The sequence below is a fragment of the Gigantopelta aegis genome, chromosome 4 (genome assembly GCF_016097555.1).
Source record: "Gigantopelta aegis isolate Gae_Host chromosome 4, Gae_host_genome, whole genome shotgun sequence".
Lineage (NCBI taxonomy): Eukaryota > Metazoa > Mollusca > Gastropoda > Neomphalida > Peltospiridae > Gigantopelta > Gigantopelta aegis.
The window spans coordinates 89,975,744-89,994,141 of NC_054702.1; the positions used below are offsets into that span (position 1 = coordinate 89,975,744).

Below are 18,398 nucleotides of genomic sequence, written 5' to 3' on the forward strand. Positions count from 1 at the left end.
TTTGGGGGTTTTCAACTGTACACTCAAGCTACAGAGAACAGAAGTGTTTCACAGAGAACTGTGCAGACGCGTTGTCAAAGCGAATTTTCATTTTAAATATAGTTTACCTAGAATCTTCGCTCACCACAGTCAAGACCCCTGCACATAGGCGAACAGGCTCCTATTTTTGCATGGGTTGCTGGTTTTTGCCTGAAACTAACGGAAATGCCCGAATCTGGATAACAACTATTTTTTGCTCATATATTAGCATTAGGGGCCTACTGCCAAACAACTACTTATATAGGGTTGCAAACGAATCTCCAGGTATTTCTACATGGATTGCAACTAATTTTACGGATAGAATGATAGAAATACATGGTAAAAAGGCCGAATATCTCTATTATTTTTACCCGAATTTGAGGATGTGCTCCAGAATTGCGGTAGATGCCCTCCCTCTGCCCCCACCCTCGTCTTGTTTGCTTATGCCCCTGTATAAACCCCTGCGCGCGCGCCTCAGAGCTAGTGCACGCACACGGTGTACTACAGCGTCAACACGAATCCGCGGCCGAATCCTTGACAACCTGAATACGAATTTGTATGAAATTCCGAAAAATGTCACTGACCGTACATGGGCAAATAAAATTATAATTATCTCAATAGGTAGGGCCTACTGCCCAGTCCAAAAAAGGAAGAATATATATTATATGCATTTAATATAATAAAAAGGTGTACCATCGACTTAATCATTTGCATTTTGTAAAATGTCCATTATTAGGCCCCTATGTTCTAGAATAAAACAGTTAAATGCACAATATTATTAAAATAGTTTACACAGATAACAATAGGATAGATTGATTATTACAAAGAAGATTTATCAATATCTCATGCATATACATGAATCTAATTACGGCCACATCTGGAACTTTTTTCATCGCTTCATGTGTAATCCATACAATAGTGTGGTTTATCTGGCTCGACACAACTATTACCATCAAGGAAGAAAAAGCTAGCAACACAGTTAAAATATTTTTTATTACGAAATTTCAAATAGAAAATAAAAGCGTTTTCACAACTTATATATATATTTTTTAAATGACAAGTTATTTGAAAACAGTTATTGCCATCTAAAAGACATCGTCAACGATTTTGTTATCAATGAAACAGATTGAGTAAAGCCACCATATTTGGCCTTGGAAACCATATATGGCCGCCCCATTCTACCATAAATGGCGTGCATCCACAAGCACACTATTTAAAGTATTTATACGCATTGTTTAATATAGTGTTAAAACATGTTTAATAAATACATATAATTTAATGCTTGCAATTCTATTAATTATTTATATATTATGAGTATTTTTAAGGTTTAACGGTTTATATAGCTATCTGCCTTGCTTAGACCTATTTCTTAGCGCGGACGGATAAAAGTAGCACTCAGACAGCATTCCGTTTATGGCGATACAACAAACAAGGTAGTAGGAAGTAGAGAAATTATTCCTTTGGAGACAACACGATGCAGAACGTATCTCTAACGAGCTCACAGAGTGCCGGTGGAGGTCATATAGCGGGTTTGAATGGTAGTCATAACCAGCCACAATTTCCTGTCACGCCAGGCGGAAATAAGTTTATTTTGGAGCAAGTTGACCCCACAAAACTGGAAGATGATGATTCCGATTCGGATATTGGGGATGTTCAACAAATGCATCTTCTGCAACAGGAATTGCCGAATGTTGGACTGTCCGGTCCGAAACCCGGGAAAAAGACGAAAGGGAGGGTGAAGATAAAAATGGAATTTATTGAAAATAAATTGAGAAGATACACAACTTTTAGCAAAAGAAAAACCGGGATTATGAAGAAGGTAATTTTTCTTTAGAAGTTAAAAATAAGTTGATTGAAGTTTAATTAGGCCTATATAATTTTAATTATAATTATTAACATTACAGTAAAGTTTACTAATTATTACTGTTTATATTCCAAACAAAATAACTTGACTAAAGCTGGTAGCCGTGCACGTGTAGGAGGCTTATAAATGGGAGGGGGCAGTCAGTCTGCTACCGACCTGCCCTGGTCAAGCTGCTGGTGCTTGCTTGCACCTGCAAACATGGGCCGTCCCTCCTCCTCCAACCCACCCAAAACCATTTTCCTGTCCTGGATGGAGGAGTCTGCTTAGGTTGACAGCTGCACCCATGTCAGGCGTGCACTAGAACAGCTTGCTCTGAATGTGCACGTTAAACCCTATGACCTGACCTGCAGTTAGTCCCATAATATGTCAAATTAATCAGGGTTTCTAGATTTGGTAGCCCCACTCCCATGGCTAGTGATATTCAATGTTGGGCTAGTAAATAACTACTATTACCATGCCCGATGGCTAGTGAATTTTTGGGGGGTGAAATGTTGCAGTTAAGTCTATTTTGTAAATATGAATATCCTGCCCCCACCCCAGCCTCCAGTGTTAGTGGTTTTAAGCTCTATCTCATATTAGGTGACATCTGATCATTACTAGTATTTAGCAAAATTGTATTAACTTAAAATAAAGTAGGGCTAGTGAATTTTTATTAGTGGCTACTATTTTCTTTTTAATCACTGATCCCATGGCTAGTGGATTTTATAAAAATTCTAGAATCTCTGAATTAATTTTATGAAAGATTTATGGTACAAGGGGCAGCAAAACAGAATCTGGTTATTCTCAAGTCTAGTTCAATACATCAGCTGTCAATTGAGTTGTATGTTATGTTAGTCCAATACAAGTTGAATGGATCCAAACAATATGGTCAGTGGTGGTCAAGTAGCCAAGTCAGTTTAAACCAACATTCAAGGGATTTTTTTGTTGTTATGTAGTTTTCTCCAATTTGTGACGTTTATTATATAATCCGACAAAATATTCATCCCACCCAGAGCTAGCCCTGTTTGTTAGTATTTTATTTTAAATACCATTATTATTTTTGTAGGCTTATGAATTGTCAACGTTGACAGGAACCCAGGTTATGCTGCTTGTGGCAAGTGAAACTGGTCATGTGTACACTTTTGCAACTCGTAAGCTGCAGCCTATGATCACAAGTGAGAGTGGTAAAGCTCTGATACAGACATGCCTCAACTCTCCTGACCCCCCTCCCATTGCCCCAGGGCAACAGCAAGCCATGGAACAACGGATGAACCCATCTGGTTTTGAAGAGACTGAGCTGACATGTGCTGTTAGTGAGGAAGAAAGCAAGGTAAGATTCATGAAAAAAGTTCTCGGAAGGAATGATGGGTTAAAATCCATACCCTCAAATATTCTGAAGGTAGACAAGTTAAAAAGTAGTTTTAAATGGTCCTATTTAGTTTACAAAGAGAGTGTGAAGCATAAGCATCTGAAGATGGCAGCAACTTGGAGGGCCCACTTATTACATGTGAGTGCATATTGTGTGCCCCCCCCCCCCAGGTTCCAACGCCTATGTGATGTACTTGTAACAGTATGTTCTTTTTTAATCCCAATTTTGGACTAAACATTCCAAATCTGAATGTAGATATTACTTTTGTTTATTATTATATACAGATATATTTTGAAATCGATATATAATACTTAAAAAACATACCTTCCCTCATCCATAACACTTCATAATGCAAAATAGATATATTAATTTGAATAAACAAGTCCATGTATATGTATAGTATTACTCTTTTAAAATTTGGTTCAATATGATGAAAATTCCCTCTTCAGTTTTGTGAAACGACACAAAAATTCCCAAAGTCAAAGCCATGGATGTCAAGTCAAATTTTAGAAATAAAACCCTGGGCACGTTTTAATATCAGAAATTAGGACACCAAGGCAAACGTTTCCTTCAATACAGCAGTATTTACAATTAAATGATTTCATGCTGGTGAATGCCTTTCATCATATTATGGTAATACCAATATTCCTTTCCTTTTAACTTATTTTTTGTGCTTATATCCAATTAAGGTTCAAGCATGCTGTCCTGGGCACACACCTCAGCTATCTGGGCTGTCTGTTCAAAATATGGTTAAGGACCACACATATATTCAGAGAGGAAACCCACTGTCACCACTTCATGGGCTACTCTATTCGATTAGCAGCAAGGGATCTTTTATATGTACCATCATACAGACAGGGTAGTACATACCACAGCCTTTGATATACCAGTCGTGGTCAACTGGCTGGAACGAGAAATAGCCCAATGGGCCCACCGACAGAGATCGATCACACACCAACCATGCATCAAGCGAGTGCTGTACCACATGTCCTATCTGGGCTGTCTGTCCAGGACAGTGGGTTAGTTGTTAGTGGTCACTGAGAGAGAAGAGGGTGTAGTGGCCTTACACCTACTCACTGAGTCGTTAACTTGCTCTGAGTGGGAGCCGGTGCCGTTCTGCGAACCCTGTACCTGCCAGCCTTATGTCCAGTGACTTGACCACAACACCATCGAGGCCGGTTAATATTACTATTTCTTACATATACATTTACAACATGGAATATATGGACGGCCACAGTGACAAACCAGGTAAATCATCACAGCATTTTTTTTGTCATGGACAACGTCCGATTTTCATGGCAAAGCGGCAAGTAAGGAAGGTCAACCACATCATTTACCATTGTTGCTGTGGTAAAATTCAAACTCTGCACATTTGATAAATCTATGTCAATCCAGAAAAATTCTTATCGATGCTGTACAATGCAGCAAAGGGTTAGATGCCAACAGAACAGGCTGGCACAACTATTTGAACGTAATGTGTGACAAAAATGGGATTAATACTTATTTGCTAAAGTCCATAGCTACAAATAGCATACATTTTAAGAATCGTATCTCAACGGTGTTACAAAACAATAGTAATTATAAGCACAAAATATCTGCATCAAAGAAACTACTTTACTATAAATTTATTGACTGCCTCTACAAATGTGCAACATACATTGATAAGATAAAAAAATGCAAACTTCCGACCGGCCATAACTCGAAATAAAAATTGGAAGGTATAAAAATTTTGAATACCACAAAAGTATATGCAAAATATGCAACTCTGTTGTTGAAGATGAATCACACATTTTAATAAAATGTCAAGGCCAAGTACAAAATGCAGAAATATACTATACAAAAAAAAACTACACCAAATAAACCTAACATTTACTCTATTAACAGACACTGAAAACCTTTTATTTCTACTTCTCTGTCCAGCACATATTGTGCCAATCCTATTGCATCCAGGGCTAGCTCTGGGTGAGCAAAATGTTTCGCCAAATTTTCTATTAAACTTCAAAAATTGCAGAAATAAACAGTTACTTTCGCCAAATTAAAATAAAATTTGCCAACTATTTTCAAAATATGTCTTGTTTTTGTTTTCTTGCTATTGATATTATTGTTCATGTAGTTATAATTGATTATTCATATATGGAAATAAATTGTTGATTGATTGTTTTGCATCAGGGGTTTTTATATGTGCTTTTTCACAGAAATCCACATGTCAACAAATCTGTTAGCCCAACAGGCTGGTGCTTTTAAAAAAATGTAATATCTGTGATCCATTTAAAAAATAAATCAATCTACCAGTGGACTTTTATTGTATCTAATTTGTAAACCAATCAGGATACGGTGTGAGAGGTCTTTCGTTTTTCAGAATTAAAATGATCATTGGTAATATGGTCACTGAAAATAGGCCACAAGCATGTTATCATCACCAGTCTATGTAAAAATAGGCCACAAGCATGTAATCGCCACCAGTCTGTGTAAAAATAGGCCGCAATAATGTTGTCACCACCAGTCTGTGCAAAAATAGGCCGCAAGCATGTTATCGCCACCAGTCTGTGCAAAAATAGGCCGCAATAATGTTGTCACCACCAGTCTGTGCAAAAATAGGCCACAAGCATGTAATCGCCACCAGTCTTGTGTAAAAATAGGCCGCAATAATGTTGTCACCACCAGTCTGTGTAAAAATAGGCCACAAGCATGTTATCGCCTCCAGTCTGTGCAAAAATTGGCTGCAAGCTTGTTCAAAAATAGGCCGCAAGCATGTTATTGCCACCAGTCTGTGCAAAAATAGGCCGCAAGCATGCTATCACCACCAGTCTTTCCAGGATATCTAGGGAAGATGTTTCATAAAATAAGAAGTCCAAAGTGAACATTTATCGGTACTGGTATATTTAGTAATATGGAAAGATTCCAAATTACACTGTTCAAATTATAATATTTTAATAAAGAAAACTTCTACTTCCGGTTATAAAATTTACGCTAAACAGTTGTCTGTTTTCATTAAGAATGCAATATCATTAAGTAGTTAATAAATAATGTGTCATTGAAACTAATAAATACAATGTTTTGATATGACTAAAATGAATGCGTCTGAGAATTAACAAAGTTTGACTGGTCCCTGCAAACGGTCCGACATGGCAACAAGTGAGCTATATAACACTAAACCGTCCGTGTCTTGATGTCTGTTATGTGAGCCAAAAGTGAAAATGTACTAGTGTAGCATCCTTATAAAAGGTAATTACATGGATGTGGATTTGAGCCAACCGTATGGGGGCCCTCTTTGGGTAAATACTGAAAACGTCAATTTTTTTTATTTTTTTATTTTTTAGGGGTGTGTGTCAAAATGTATATTCTAGAGTTCTTACATGTAATAACAAATTGATCTGAGTGTCTAACACTGAGTTTCTCATTGTAAAAGGTCAAAATTGAAGGTCACACGGTCAATATCCAAATTCACCCTAATTTCTGTGATTTTGTGCATAATGAATTTTTTCGAATGTACAGTCATAGTGAGAAACAGTTTTGATGGTATTGTGAATATATAACATAGTATTCTACTATAAAAGTAGAATTTGTATCTGCCATTAATAATGTGTGGATCTTCATGCTGAAATATACAGAAAAAACAGATTTCAACACTTCATTATGAAACAATTGTCACCCATAGCAATAATTGATGAAAACTAATATTTTTAATGAACTAACTAGATAACTAGCTTCTTTGTATGTTCCTTATATCAGAACTACCAAACAGGTAATACATTACCATATAGTGGCTGTTTGTTTGATGGTCACCTATTGTGTGGATGACCATGGAGTAACAATGTGATATGAAGTTTTATTGGATGGTATGGTGCATCTATCTTTTGGTGTACTGTTTACAGTTCTTAAGTTACACTGGTCTCGTATGGCTTTCCATGGTGTAAATGACCCATATTATCAAATTAACTTCAAACCAAGTTTGACAAAATCTGTTCATAAACTTTAAGGTCTCACTACACAGATCACTTCCGGGTGAGAGTTCATTAATCACGGTCCACTATAGTTCCTAATTGTGACACATGTTACTGTTCACATATTCACTTCTAGGAAATGGTGAAGAATTAAAACAATATGTATGTTTAACGGTAAGCCTTCCGGCTGTATTTTGCCCATGTTATTTTGTAATATTGTGCATCAACCTTTTGGGACATGGGTATATAGCGCAAATGACAGCCAGAATGAATCGGTTAATGAACCACCTGTTCGGACTGGTACTACATCCAGATGCGGTCATATAGCAAAAAACTGAGACGAAAACGTTCTCAATTTTGGAGTGAAAATAAATGCTTATATAATGTATGTTTGCAATGGTGTATGTTGTTAGTGCCAACGAGAACCCGTTCTATTAGCAATCTTCTTTTGAAGTTGGGCAATTTAACATGGGTTTCAATGGCAGATGACATCTGTGTAGTGAGACCAGAACATAAATATAGCGAAAAAGGTCATAGAAAATGCCTTTGCTCAGTCAGTAATGGAAGTTGGTTTGACACAAAAAATTGTATGAAGTTGAACCCCCATTACCATACACAGTGTATGAATGTATGATATTGAAATCATTTTATTATTATTTTCACTTTATTTGTAATTTGTAATATTTTAAGTTATTAATACACATGCTTTAAGAATCTGAGATAAATAAATGAAGTAAGATGTGAATGTGTTTAAATAGTTCCACAACATTTGTTTCAGAATCAAAATATTTGGTAATATTGTAAACTTGTACTGATATTAACCATTCCAAATTATGCAAAATTAATCAATGTTCTAATTTTAAAAAATGCAACTATAATTTGTAAATTACAGTAATATTATGAGTCATGAATTTTACATTGTGAATAAAAATAAGCCCGTTTATAATAGTTGAGTCATCCATTTCAGTAGAATTCTTGCCATTTTTAATACATTTATTATTTTATTTCATTTTGTATCAATTATTAAATAAACCTAAGATAATAATGAAACCTTTATATACAGATTATTAACTTTCTAGTTTTCTGTTTTCATTTTAGTGTTAATCCAATATTCTTTGTATTAATAATAAATACATGTAGGTTAATGGTGTCTTGGTTATAATATAGACCTGTATATTTTGATTATTTCTTCTAAGCTCCATGTTTCTAATCATAGTCTCTAATTCAATGCATGAAATGGAACAGCGTATGTTCCATGGTCTTCTTTCCGGGAGTAACTGCTCAGCAGTTGTGCCTGGCTATATCAATGAATTGAACATGCTCTGACTGAGGTGTAAGGTTTCCTTATTCAGAATTCTGTAGGTTGAGGCTCCACATGGTGACTGCAGAAAACGTTTTGCTTTCTCAGAATTTTGATCTATTCAGTTTAATATTGAATAGCAACTACTGCTTAAAGTTTTAAAATTAGGTAGTGATGTCCAATACTTGCATATTGAATTGTGATGTAATACTGAACAAAATGATCCCTGGTGTTTGGGTGTAAAAAAAGTTTGTTTTATTTAACGACGCCGCTAGAGCACATTGATTTTTTATCTTATCATCGGCTATTGGCCGTCAAACATATGGTCATTCTGACACTGTTTTTAGAGGAAACCCGCTGTCGCCACATAGGCTACTCTTTTTACGACAGGCAGCAAGGGATCTTTTATTTGCGCTTCCCACAGGCAGGATAGCACAAACCATGGCCTTTGTTGAACCAGTTATGGATCACTGGTCGGTGCAAGTGGTTTACACCTACCCATTGAGCCTTGCGGAGCACTCACTCAGGGTTTGGAGTCGGTATCTCGATTAAAAATCCCATGCCTCGACTGGGATCCGAACCCAGTACCTACCAGCCTGTAGACCGATGGCCTGCCACGACGCCACCGAGGCCGGTGGTGTTTGGGTGTATGCTGCTTGCTAATTTAATATTAGTCACATGACGACATTTGGATTGACTAGAAGTAATGAAAAATAAATTGCATCAACAACATCACACTGTTGTACAACATTTTTGGTGTAGCTTATTATTATTTTTTTATTTCACATGCATCGATCAACCACAAATTCTTTGAATTCCAAATTACAAAACACAGTATATTATAGCATCATCTTAATTCTTACATGTTCACATTCTTTTGAAATATCTAGTGAGCAAGCATGCAGGAAGGTTTTTTCACCAAAATATAGTCTGGTTATAATTGTCTTGCAATGCATCACACAACAGGCCAGCACTTTGTTACATCCTGTTCCAGGTATAATTAAAATTGGATAAGTTAACAACACTAACATATTCTGGTATTTATTTTAGCTCTATAATGTTTAAAACTTTCAAAAGCTGTATCACTGATTTCATGTTGGACACGGGACAGATAAAATTTCTCTCATGAACTTAATGCTAGACGACTGGCGTTGTGGTTAGGCCTTCGGACTATAGGCTGGTAGGTACTGGGTTCGTATCCCAGTCGAGGCATGGGATTTTTAATCCAGATACCAACTCCAAATCCTGGGTGATTGTTCCACAAGGCTCAGTGGGTAGGTGTAAACCACTTGCACCAACCAGTGATCCATAACTGGTTCAACAAAGGCCATGGTTTGTGCTATCCTGCCTGTGGGAAGCGCAAATAAAAGATCCCTTGCTGCCTGTCGTAAAAGAGTAGCCTATGTGACGACAGCAGGTTTCCTCTAAAAAAAACAGTGTCAGAATGACCATATGTTTGACGTCCAATAGCCGATGATAGGATAAAAAAATCAATATGCTCTAGTGGCATCATTAAGTAAAACAAACTTTATTTTAATGCTAGACTACCAATTGTCACGGTGGAGTTGGCCAACTCACTGATCTCACAATTTCTGCAACTGTTAAGTTGCTAGTCTGAGCAATGCTAGTCTGAGCAATCCTACAACTCGATTCTCATCATATACAATTTTGCACATTTGAAAATATGATTACATACAGTAAACTAACCTTTCAGTCATGTTTATTTGCTGCAATATTCAGTTGAAAAAAAAAAATTATGTAGGAAGGATTAAAATTGCCATATTTGAAAAAATTCTAAAGTTAAAGTCCTGCTGTTTGTGTATTGTCTGTAGCTAGTGTGTATTTAATTTCTCTTTCAGAAAATCTATCACAGCAAACTGTTGACTTTTTTTTCTTCTTTTTTTGTACTGTAGGGGCAATATTAAAAGAATCCTTCATATGTGTCCATGTGGGACAGGGCTTTTCCACCTGAGGGTACATAATTTGTTGTCAGGGACAAGGCTTGCCGAGTCCCTGACATCATATTATGTATCCGAGGGTGGAATAGCCCTGTCCCACATGGATACATAATGGAGGATTATTTTTCTCCCATCCAGTAGATAAAAAAACAAGCATTTTGGAAAAACGTTGAAAAACCTACATTTTTTACATTTTATCTTACAATAAAATAATCATAACCATTTAAAAGATCATACCCAAAAATGGTTTATACTAAAGGTATAAACCGAAAATGATAGTATAATTTCATTATGACAGCAGGTTTCCTTCTTTTTATGAAATATAAAAAGCCGTTTACGGAACGTCACCCAATGTTAATATCAGCTCAAACAATAGAAGTCACGTGGTCATGCAAGACAGATTTATTCCGCATGGGCTGACGTCATGGAATACACATGTCTTGCATGACTAGGGATGGGAGAATACACTATTCTATTAGGTGTATAAAATGGTCTGCAAGATTCATATTTACAGGGGACAACATTTCAAAAGCTTAGGTAACTGGAAGTCAGTTCACATGAGTTTTACTTAGGTAACCAATTGTTCGGGTACGTGAATATAGTTCTCGTAACTGATGAGTTAGGCCTACCTAATTCTAAAACACTTGAACTATGGTTCTGTGCTACATTGGTGGTTCAAATGTATTTAAAGACAAACTGATTTTCACTTTCATTACAGATATATGGCACTTATAATTTTAGAATGTAATTGTTCACCACGTAACCGATTGGCACTTCTCGTGATCTTAAAGTTGTGTAACCAACACGCGAACAGAACAACAGTTCTTCTGAAATATTGTGCCCTGTATTTATATACACACACACACCCATTCAGATCACACTATGATAATGCACCTGTACTGTTCATACTTATTTACCACCACTATTTATTTTTGCTTAGTATATAAGTAGCCCTTGTTAGTGGAGGCTATATACACGGCTGTCATATATACATATGGAAATAAATTAAGCAACACCCAATTCATAGACCTATAATTCTGTGAATTACGAAAATACAGCATTTTTTTGAATGATTTATTGACATGTGGCATCTTGCTGAATAGCATGACTTTCATGGAGATATTTAATGCACGTGCAATGACGAACAATGCACGTGAAATGTCATACCCTTAACAGTGTTGAAATCAAGTTTGTAATGATTACATGTCACACTCTCTCTTGTCAATTTGCATTGAATATTCAGTACCATAATTGTCATGGCACGTCGTAAATTGTCAGAGGCGACAAGGTGGCAAATTATTGGCATGAAAAATGCAGGAATGTCCCTCAGACAAATTGGACGTCAACTTGGGCGCAATATTTCCATCATTTCAAGACTTTTGAACAAACACAGGGCTACCAATGATGTTAAAAATTGTCCAAGACCTGGCAGACCCTGTAAGACAACAATAAGAGAGGATAGAACATTGTTGAGACTTGTTAGGCGCCGTTCATGGGACTCAAGCACATCTTTAAAACAACAGTGGTTACCAGGGAGAGCTATTTCCTACAGGACCATCAGGAATCGGCTGAAAGCAGCAGGATACAGGGCCAGAAGACCCATCAAGCGTATAAAACTGTCTCCAGCTCACAAAGCAGCACGACTTGCCTGGTGTAATCAACGTGTTCGCTGGAACATTGCATCGTGGCGGAGGGTTCACTTTTCCGATGAGTCGTTTCTTATTGCATATGGTGGATGGTCGTACACGTGTCTGGAGACAAAGGAATACAGCCATGGTTCCCCGCAATATCCAGGAGACGGTTCCCTTTGGGGGAGGGTCAGTCACCATTCATGGTAACCTTAATGGGCCTCGGTATCAACAGGAGATCCTTGAGAGAGCTGTTGTCCCCCATTTTGATAATCATCCTCTAGCCACAAGACCTATCTTCATGGATGACAATGAAGGTCTCACAGAGCACGTGCTGTCACCCAGTTCTTGCAACAGAATGCTGTTGAGACCATTCCATGGCCAGCCATGAATCCAGATCTCAATCCCATTGAGCATCTGTGGGACATTTTAGGCCGTCGTGTTCGACAGAGAGACCCACCTGTCCAGACTCTCAATGAATTGACTGCTACTTTGCATGAGGATTGGAACAGGATTCCTCAAAATCAAATCCAGAGATTGATCCAAGGAATGAGGAGGCGTCTTGAAGCAGTTGTTCGTGTGCAGGGAGGTTACACGAGGTACTGATGGAAAGTCAATATTCGGACTTGCCAGACATTATTCTTCAATTCCGTGAACCAGATGTGTGCATGGTACTGGCAGTTAAGTCTGTGCAACAACAGTGAAATTCGTAATGTTTTTGAATGAAATGAAGACATTTTCCAAATCTGTACCATCTTCAAATAAACCACATTATGTCATGGTATTATTGGCTTTGTTTCTCCTCATCCCTTGCTGTTCATTGAAAATTTCATATGGTATGGAAATCTTTGACACATTTCATGCACCAGTTCATTAAAGTCGCTCAGTCTGAACAAATATGGGTGTTGATTAATTAATTTCCATATGTATATATTGCCATCTCCTATATTTATAAACACAGATTAGTATACTTTAAATTGTAATTACTCATGGGGACATGGCATATTTGGCATAATAATGGATTTGCCATGTTGGAAAATTAATGTGGTAATCTTAAGCCTGAAACTATTGATGTTTTGTTTAGGTTTTTCCGTGTACAACTAATGATAAATTTGCCTGCACATATTCAGTTGCAGTATTTGTTTGTTATGTACATACACCTGCAAGTTAAGAGTGTAGAGCCTCACTGACTGTAGATAGCAGCAGATTTATATGGCCTTCCTTGCCTTATTTGGCTCATCCTTTGTTACCATATGGGTTTACAATCTTTAGGCTAGTATGCATAAACCTCGGTAGCAATATACTTGGAAATGATAATTACTAGCTTGTTTTGCTAATCTGAAAGCTCATAATTCTAGGATCAGAGGCGGATAGATACAGTTCAGACAAAGTTAACATAGCAGTCGCTTGTTTGCTTTTGTGTGGAGCCAGTAATGTTTATGAATACTGGCCTGAAATGAGTTAATGTAAGTTTCCCAAATTGGTTCTTCACCATGTGTGTATCTTGTCTGTTACTGGCCTCTTGGAATTCTATTTTGGATGCTTTAGATTACAGACCATTTCAGGCTGTCTATGAATACATCTGTTAAACTTCAATGCATTTAATATATATGTGTGTGTGTGTGGTATTTTTATTACATTTTGTGCTAATTTCAGGCACGGATGCAGGATTTCTGAAAGGGGGGTCTAAATGTGATGACTGATCTCTCCTTTTACGCAGAACAGTTAATATAATCACGTTTCCCCTTAAAGGTTATGGTCGGTTTTCAAAAAGGGGGGTGGGGGTGGGGTCCAGTCCCCTGGATTCATTACTGAATTTTTATTTGAAAATCCTGATGTTATATATACTGAACAAAAAAAGAAACTTCCGATTTGTACATATAGTATTTGTTGTGTTAAAGAATTCATTGTGTAATGAAATTATATAGGTAGTATTAGCCTTGAGCTGTATTATCAGGATTCATGAATTTTATCGATTATGTTTGCACTGTTAATCGTCGACAACGTGAAATTCAGTTTGCACGTGCATGCATGGTTCGACATGTCCCGTGTAGTATTCAGTCAATTTGTTTTACTTGTCTTACTGACAATGTTGTCAAGTGAACGAAAACGCTTCAAAATTTGTAAAAAAAAATTAACGTTTTTTACCTTGTAGCATTTTTAGTATGCCAAGAATACCCAATAATTTACGCGAACGGGCGATTGGCATGCTTGATGCTGGCATGTCAACAGAAGACGTTGCAAGGCATGTTGGGAGTTCTAGTCAAGCGATATGAAATCTTCACATAAGATTTCCAACGACAGGAAGCACCAACGACTTGCCACATCGTGGATGTCCGCGTGTTACAATGCGTGGTCAAGACCGCTATATCATGAACACGCATTTGCGCAATCGATTCCAAACTGCCACTGCTAATGCTGCTAACACACCTGGGCTTCATAATAACCAAATCAGTGGGCAAACTGTTCGTAATCGTCTGCGGGAGAACGGTTTACATGCACAACGTCCTTACGTCGGATGCGTTTTAACGCAACATCATTGTCTAAATCGTCTTAATTGGGCACGTGTACACACTCGTTGGATACGGCAATGCTGGAATACCGTTCTTTTTTCGGATGAATCCAGATTTTCTTTACAACGTGGTGATGGCAGGGTGCGCGTCTACCATAGGAGAAATGAACGCTATGCTAGCTGTTGTGTTCTTGAACGAGATCGTTTCGGGGGTGGGGGTTCTGTCATGGTCTGGGCAGCCATTGCCCATGGTTATCGTTCACCACTAGTCATCATTGATGGCAATTTAAATGCTCAACGTTACCACGATGACATTTTCGCTCATCACGCCATTCCTCTGTTCCATAACAACGCCAACATCTTGATTTTTCAGCATGATAATGCCACCTCTCATACAGCTAGAGACACTGTAAATTTTCTTAGGACAAATAACATTGATTTCATTGATGACTGGCCCGCTAAAAGTCCTGATCTCAACCCCATCGAGCATGTCTGGGATAGTCTGGACAGACGATTGAGGCGTCGTCCCAACCCACCCGCTAATGTCAACGAACTTCGTCAAGCGCTCATTCAGGAATGGAACAATATTCCACAGGCAGAAATCAACACTTTAGTCAATTCTATGCACCTGCGATGCACTGCAGTGGTCAATTCAAGAGGTGGTCATACCCATTATTAAGTGGGTGTTTTTATTTTTAACCCCTACCACACTTGGTCAAAATTTCTCCCAGTTTCTGTTAACCTATGGCCATGATTTTTACACCAAACGATGCATCATGGAACACTCTTTAAACGCATATATAACAATTATTCCCCCGGTTTGTTTTCATCAAGTTATGTTTAAGCAAAGTTAGCAGAAGTTTCTTATTTTGTTCAGTATATATATATATGTGCTAATTTTATTCAGATCACCTTTTTTTGCTAGGTAAGGTCCTGGAATTTTTTTTTTTTCTCTCTCATCCACATCGACCCATTAATTGCCTCATTTTCATTGTTCAAATCTTATGTAAGATTAAATAGTTCAAAGTTCATTTGTGTTTTTTAAATAGTTTTGGCATATCCAGGCGCAGGGAGCCTTTCATGGGTAGAAACCTTTCTTACTCGAGTAAATTCTCTTTTTAAATGTATTTTGCAGACCAGCATGCCTTCCCACCACTCCCCACCCCCCACCCCCTCACACACACTTGAAATTTAGAAATTCACTCACCACTCTAGACCTCACCCACCCCAGCTTAAATTCCTGCACAAGCATCAGTCAATCAATCAATATTTATTGTAAAAAACACACAAATAGAGCAGGTACAAAATACATATACATGTGTATATGTTACAGAATATACTAATATCCATGCAAAACTGACCACATACTGTAAATCATGTAATTAATACGTCATGATATTATTGCGTCCGTACATGAGTGAACAAAAATGCGTATTTTTAATAATGCGTCGGGTAAAAGTCCACATCACATAAAAACACAGTTGTGTTGTTATTATATTGTTTGGGCTTCATCTTTCATGTTAAAAGAAGTCAGTACCGGTAGTTGTTTTCACAGCTACTACATAACCTGAAGCTAATCGCATGATGGGTCGACCAAGAAGCCCTAATTACTTAAAGTAGTGTAATTAGTATAACTACACCTTATTGTTAAGGATATGCCTCGTACTTTTGTGTGGTGATTGCTTCTAATTAATCCACCAGTAGGAATAAAAGGTAAACGGGTCGCTATTACAGGGCACAATATTTCACGCGAATGCAGACGTATTATTCTAACAAATGTTTTAGACTGATTTTATACACTTGATGCGCAGCACAGGAATAGACGTTAACAAATGCGATATATTGTAACAGTGACAACTTGCGACCAGTCTAAATTAAATGCCATGTATAGAGTCGAGACAAATGGTTTGAAGAAATACGCACGGATTGTTGGTTACGGTTATATAATTTTCTACTGTTTCATTTTTAAAGGAATATATTTAGTAATAAAATTTGTTGATTATAATTTTACAAATGTTCAAAACAGTTTAAATGTATACAGTAATCCAGAAGTGTAAGAAAATTTGAAAAATACTCATATCGCAAAATGAGCTTTTTAAAAACAAAACATTTGGAACATCACTGTATTATATAACCGCTATGATATTCCAGGAAAGTGAAAATAGAATGGCAACATCGAAACGAAAGAAAGATTCTTGAAGTATTTACAAAAAGACGTTTAACAAAAATTGTTTTTGTATTTTGTTTCATCTTTATATTATAAAAGTTTAATTTTATTTAGAAGTATTATAGTAAAATCCTGCACATTTTTTGTATTGGGAATGAGTTTAAAAAAATGCGTCAAGTTATTATTGCGTCGATGTGTTCGCCGCATTTTTCGCATTAATGACTTGCTCGCATTAATTTCATGATTTACAGTAATACAAATTTATTTTTATTCAAAATTAATTAGATTTAAAGTTGCTTATAAAGCGTTCAGTTTTATTACAAAATTAGCAGGTGTGTTCTAAACTCTCAAACAGGAAATATACTTAGAACCATATCTAATCCACTGCTTCACCTTTCGACTACTGGATTAATTTTTAACAAAAACCACATTGAGTGGGTACAAGTTTATAATTTTTACTCACATGTATTCACTTAAATGTTTTATAAATACATGAAATAAAGTTCATATATGAATTGGTAAGTATTATTTTTGTGTCTTTTTTGTAATTTGTATTATTTTTAGATCGGCTAATGGTGATTAAAATTAGGCAAAAAATCTAAAAAGTTGCGTTTGCATTTGTGGCCAGCTGTCCAGTATTTATGTCCATTATTCCAGATAACAGTGGTTTTCTGACCAGAATTTTTTTTTAAACCCGAACTACAATTATATTGCAATATTTGGTAATTTTTGTTGTTGGTAAAACGATCAAATTTATTATCAAATTAGCTGTCACAATCAGCTATCGATCCCTGAAAATGACCACGACGTGCCACCATTGTTGTCAAGTGAAAATACTTGCCAAAAACCACTTTTTGAACTAAAAATTTCAAGGTATTTTCAATTGAAAAAATTAAAACAAAAGCCACCATTTTGAAAAACAATCTTTTTTGTTTTATTATATTTCCGTTTCCGGTGAGTGTCATGTGCAAAACGGCTGGGAAATATGAATTGGGGAATGCACTGTATACAGTGTACAGTATGTCGACTGACGTGACGTCGGGTGAGATATCTCGCCTGCAGTACTCAGAAGGTTAAACCCAGATCATAGAAAACATTTTTTTAAACACCGTCTAAGTGACCATAACTTGAAACTTGAAACTGGCAGGCATACAAAGTAGTAGCGACATACATGTATATGTATATAAAACTAGAGTCATTAATTGTTTGTTGATATTGCAACTTTTTATGTTATTTTGTGCACTTTGTTCCCATGTGAAATATTTAAATGCAATAAATTGTATCTTGTAAATGGAAGTTGTAACATGGAATCCTTGTGTGTTGTGTGAGTGTGACTTTATTACCCTGCTGTGTTGTGTTGACCTTGTTCTCATTGTGGCTCTCATTAAAGAGATACTTGATACAGCAGATAGACATTATTGACTGCTTTGAACTGGGTGCTCCACATGAAGTGCTCTGTTAATCTGAGGCTGCACATGTGCCTCTTTATGTCCTCTGGTCATTCAGAAATGAGTATCACACAGCAACTGTTTATACAAAGTGTCAAAGTTAGTTTTTTAAGAACTAAAATTGATAAGAGTTAGTATAGGGTAGTTTAACCTTTCCTCTTGGTGTTAACACAAATCCCAGCTCTAAAATTGTTTAACACTCACTCACCCC

At 36.8% G+C, this 18,398-nt stretch overlaps 1 protein-coding gene across 2 annotated transcripts in view; it reads left to right on the forward strand.

Annotated features, from left to right (window-relative positions):
• Positions 1-1,446: 1,446 nt before the first annotated feature.
• Positions 1,447-18,398, forward strand: part of LOC121371379 (serum response factor-like) — a 30,373-nt gene continuing 13,421 nt past the window's right edge. For both annotated transcript variants that reach the window (XM_041497223.1, XM_041497224.1), the window contains exons 1-2: positions 1,447-1,837; positions 2,928-3,191. In XM_041497223.1, the coding sequence (XP_041353157.1) occupies positions 1,493-1,837; positions 2,928-3,191 (609 nt within the window). In that variant the 5' untranslated portion in view covers positions 1,447-1,492. The remainder of the gene's footprint in view (positions 1,838-2,927; positions 3,192-18,398) is intronic.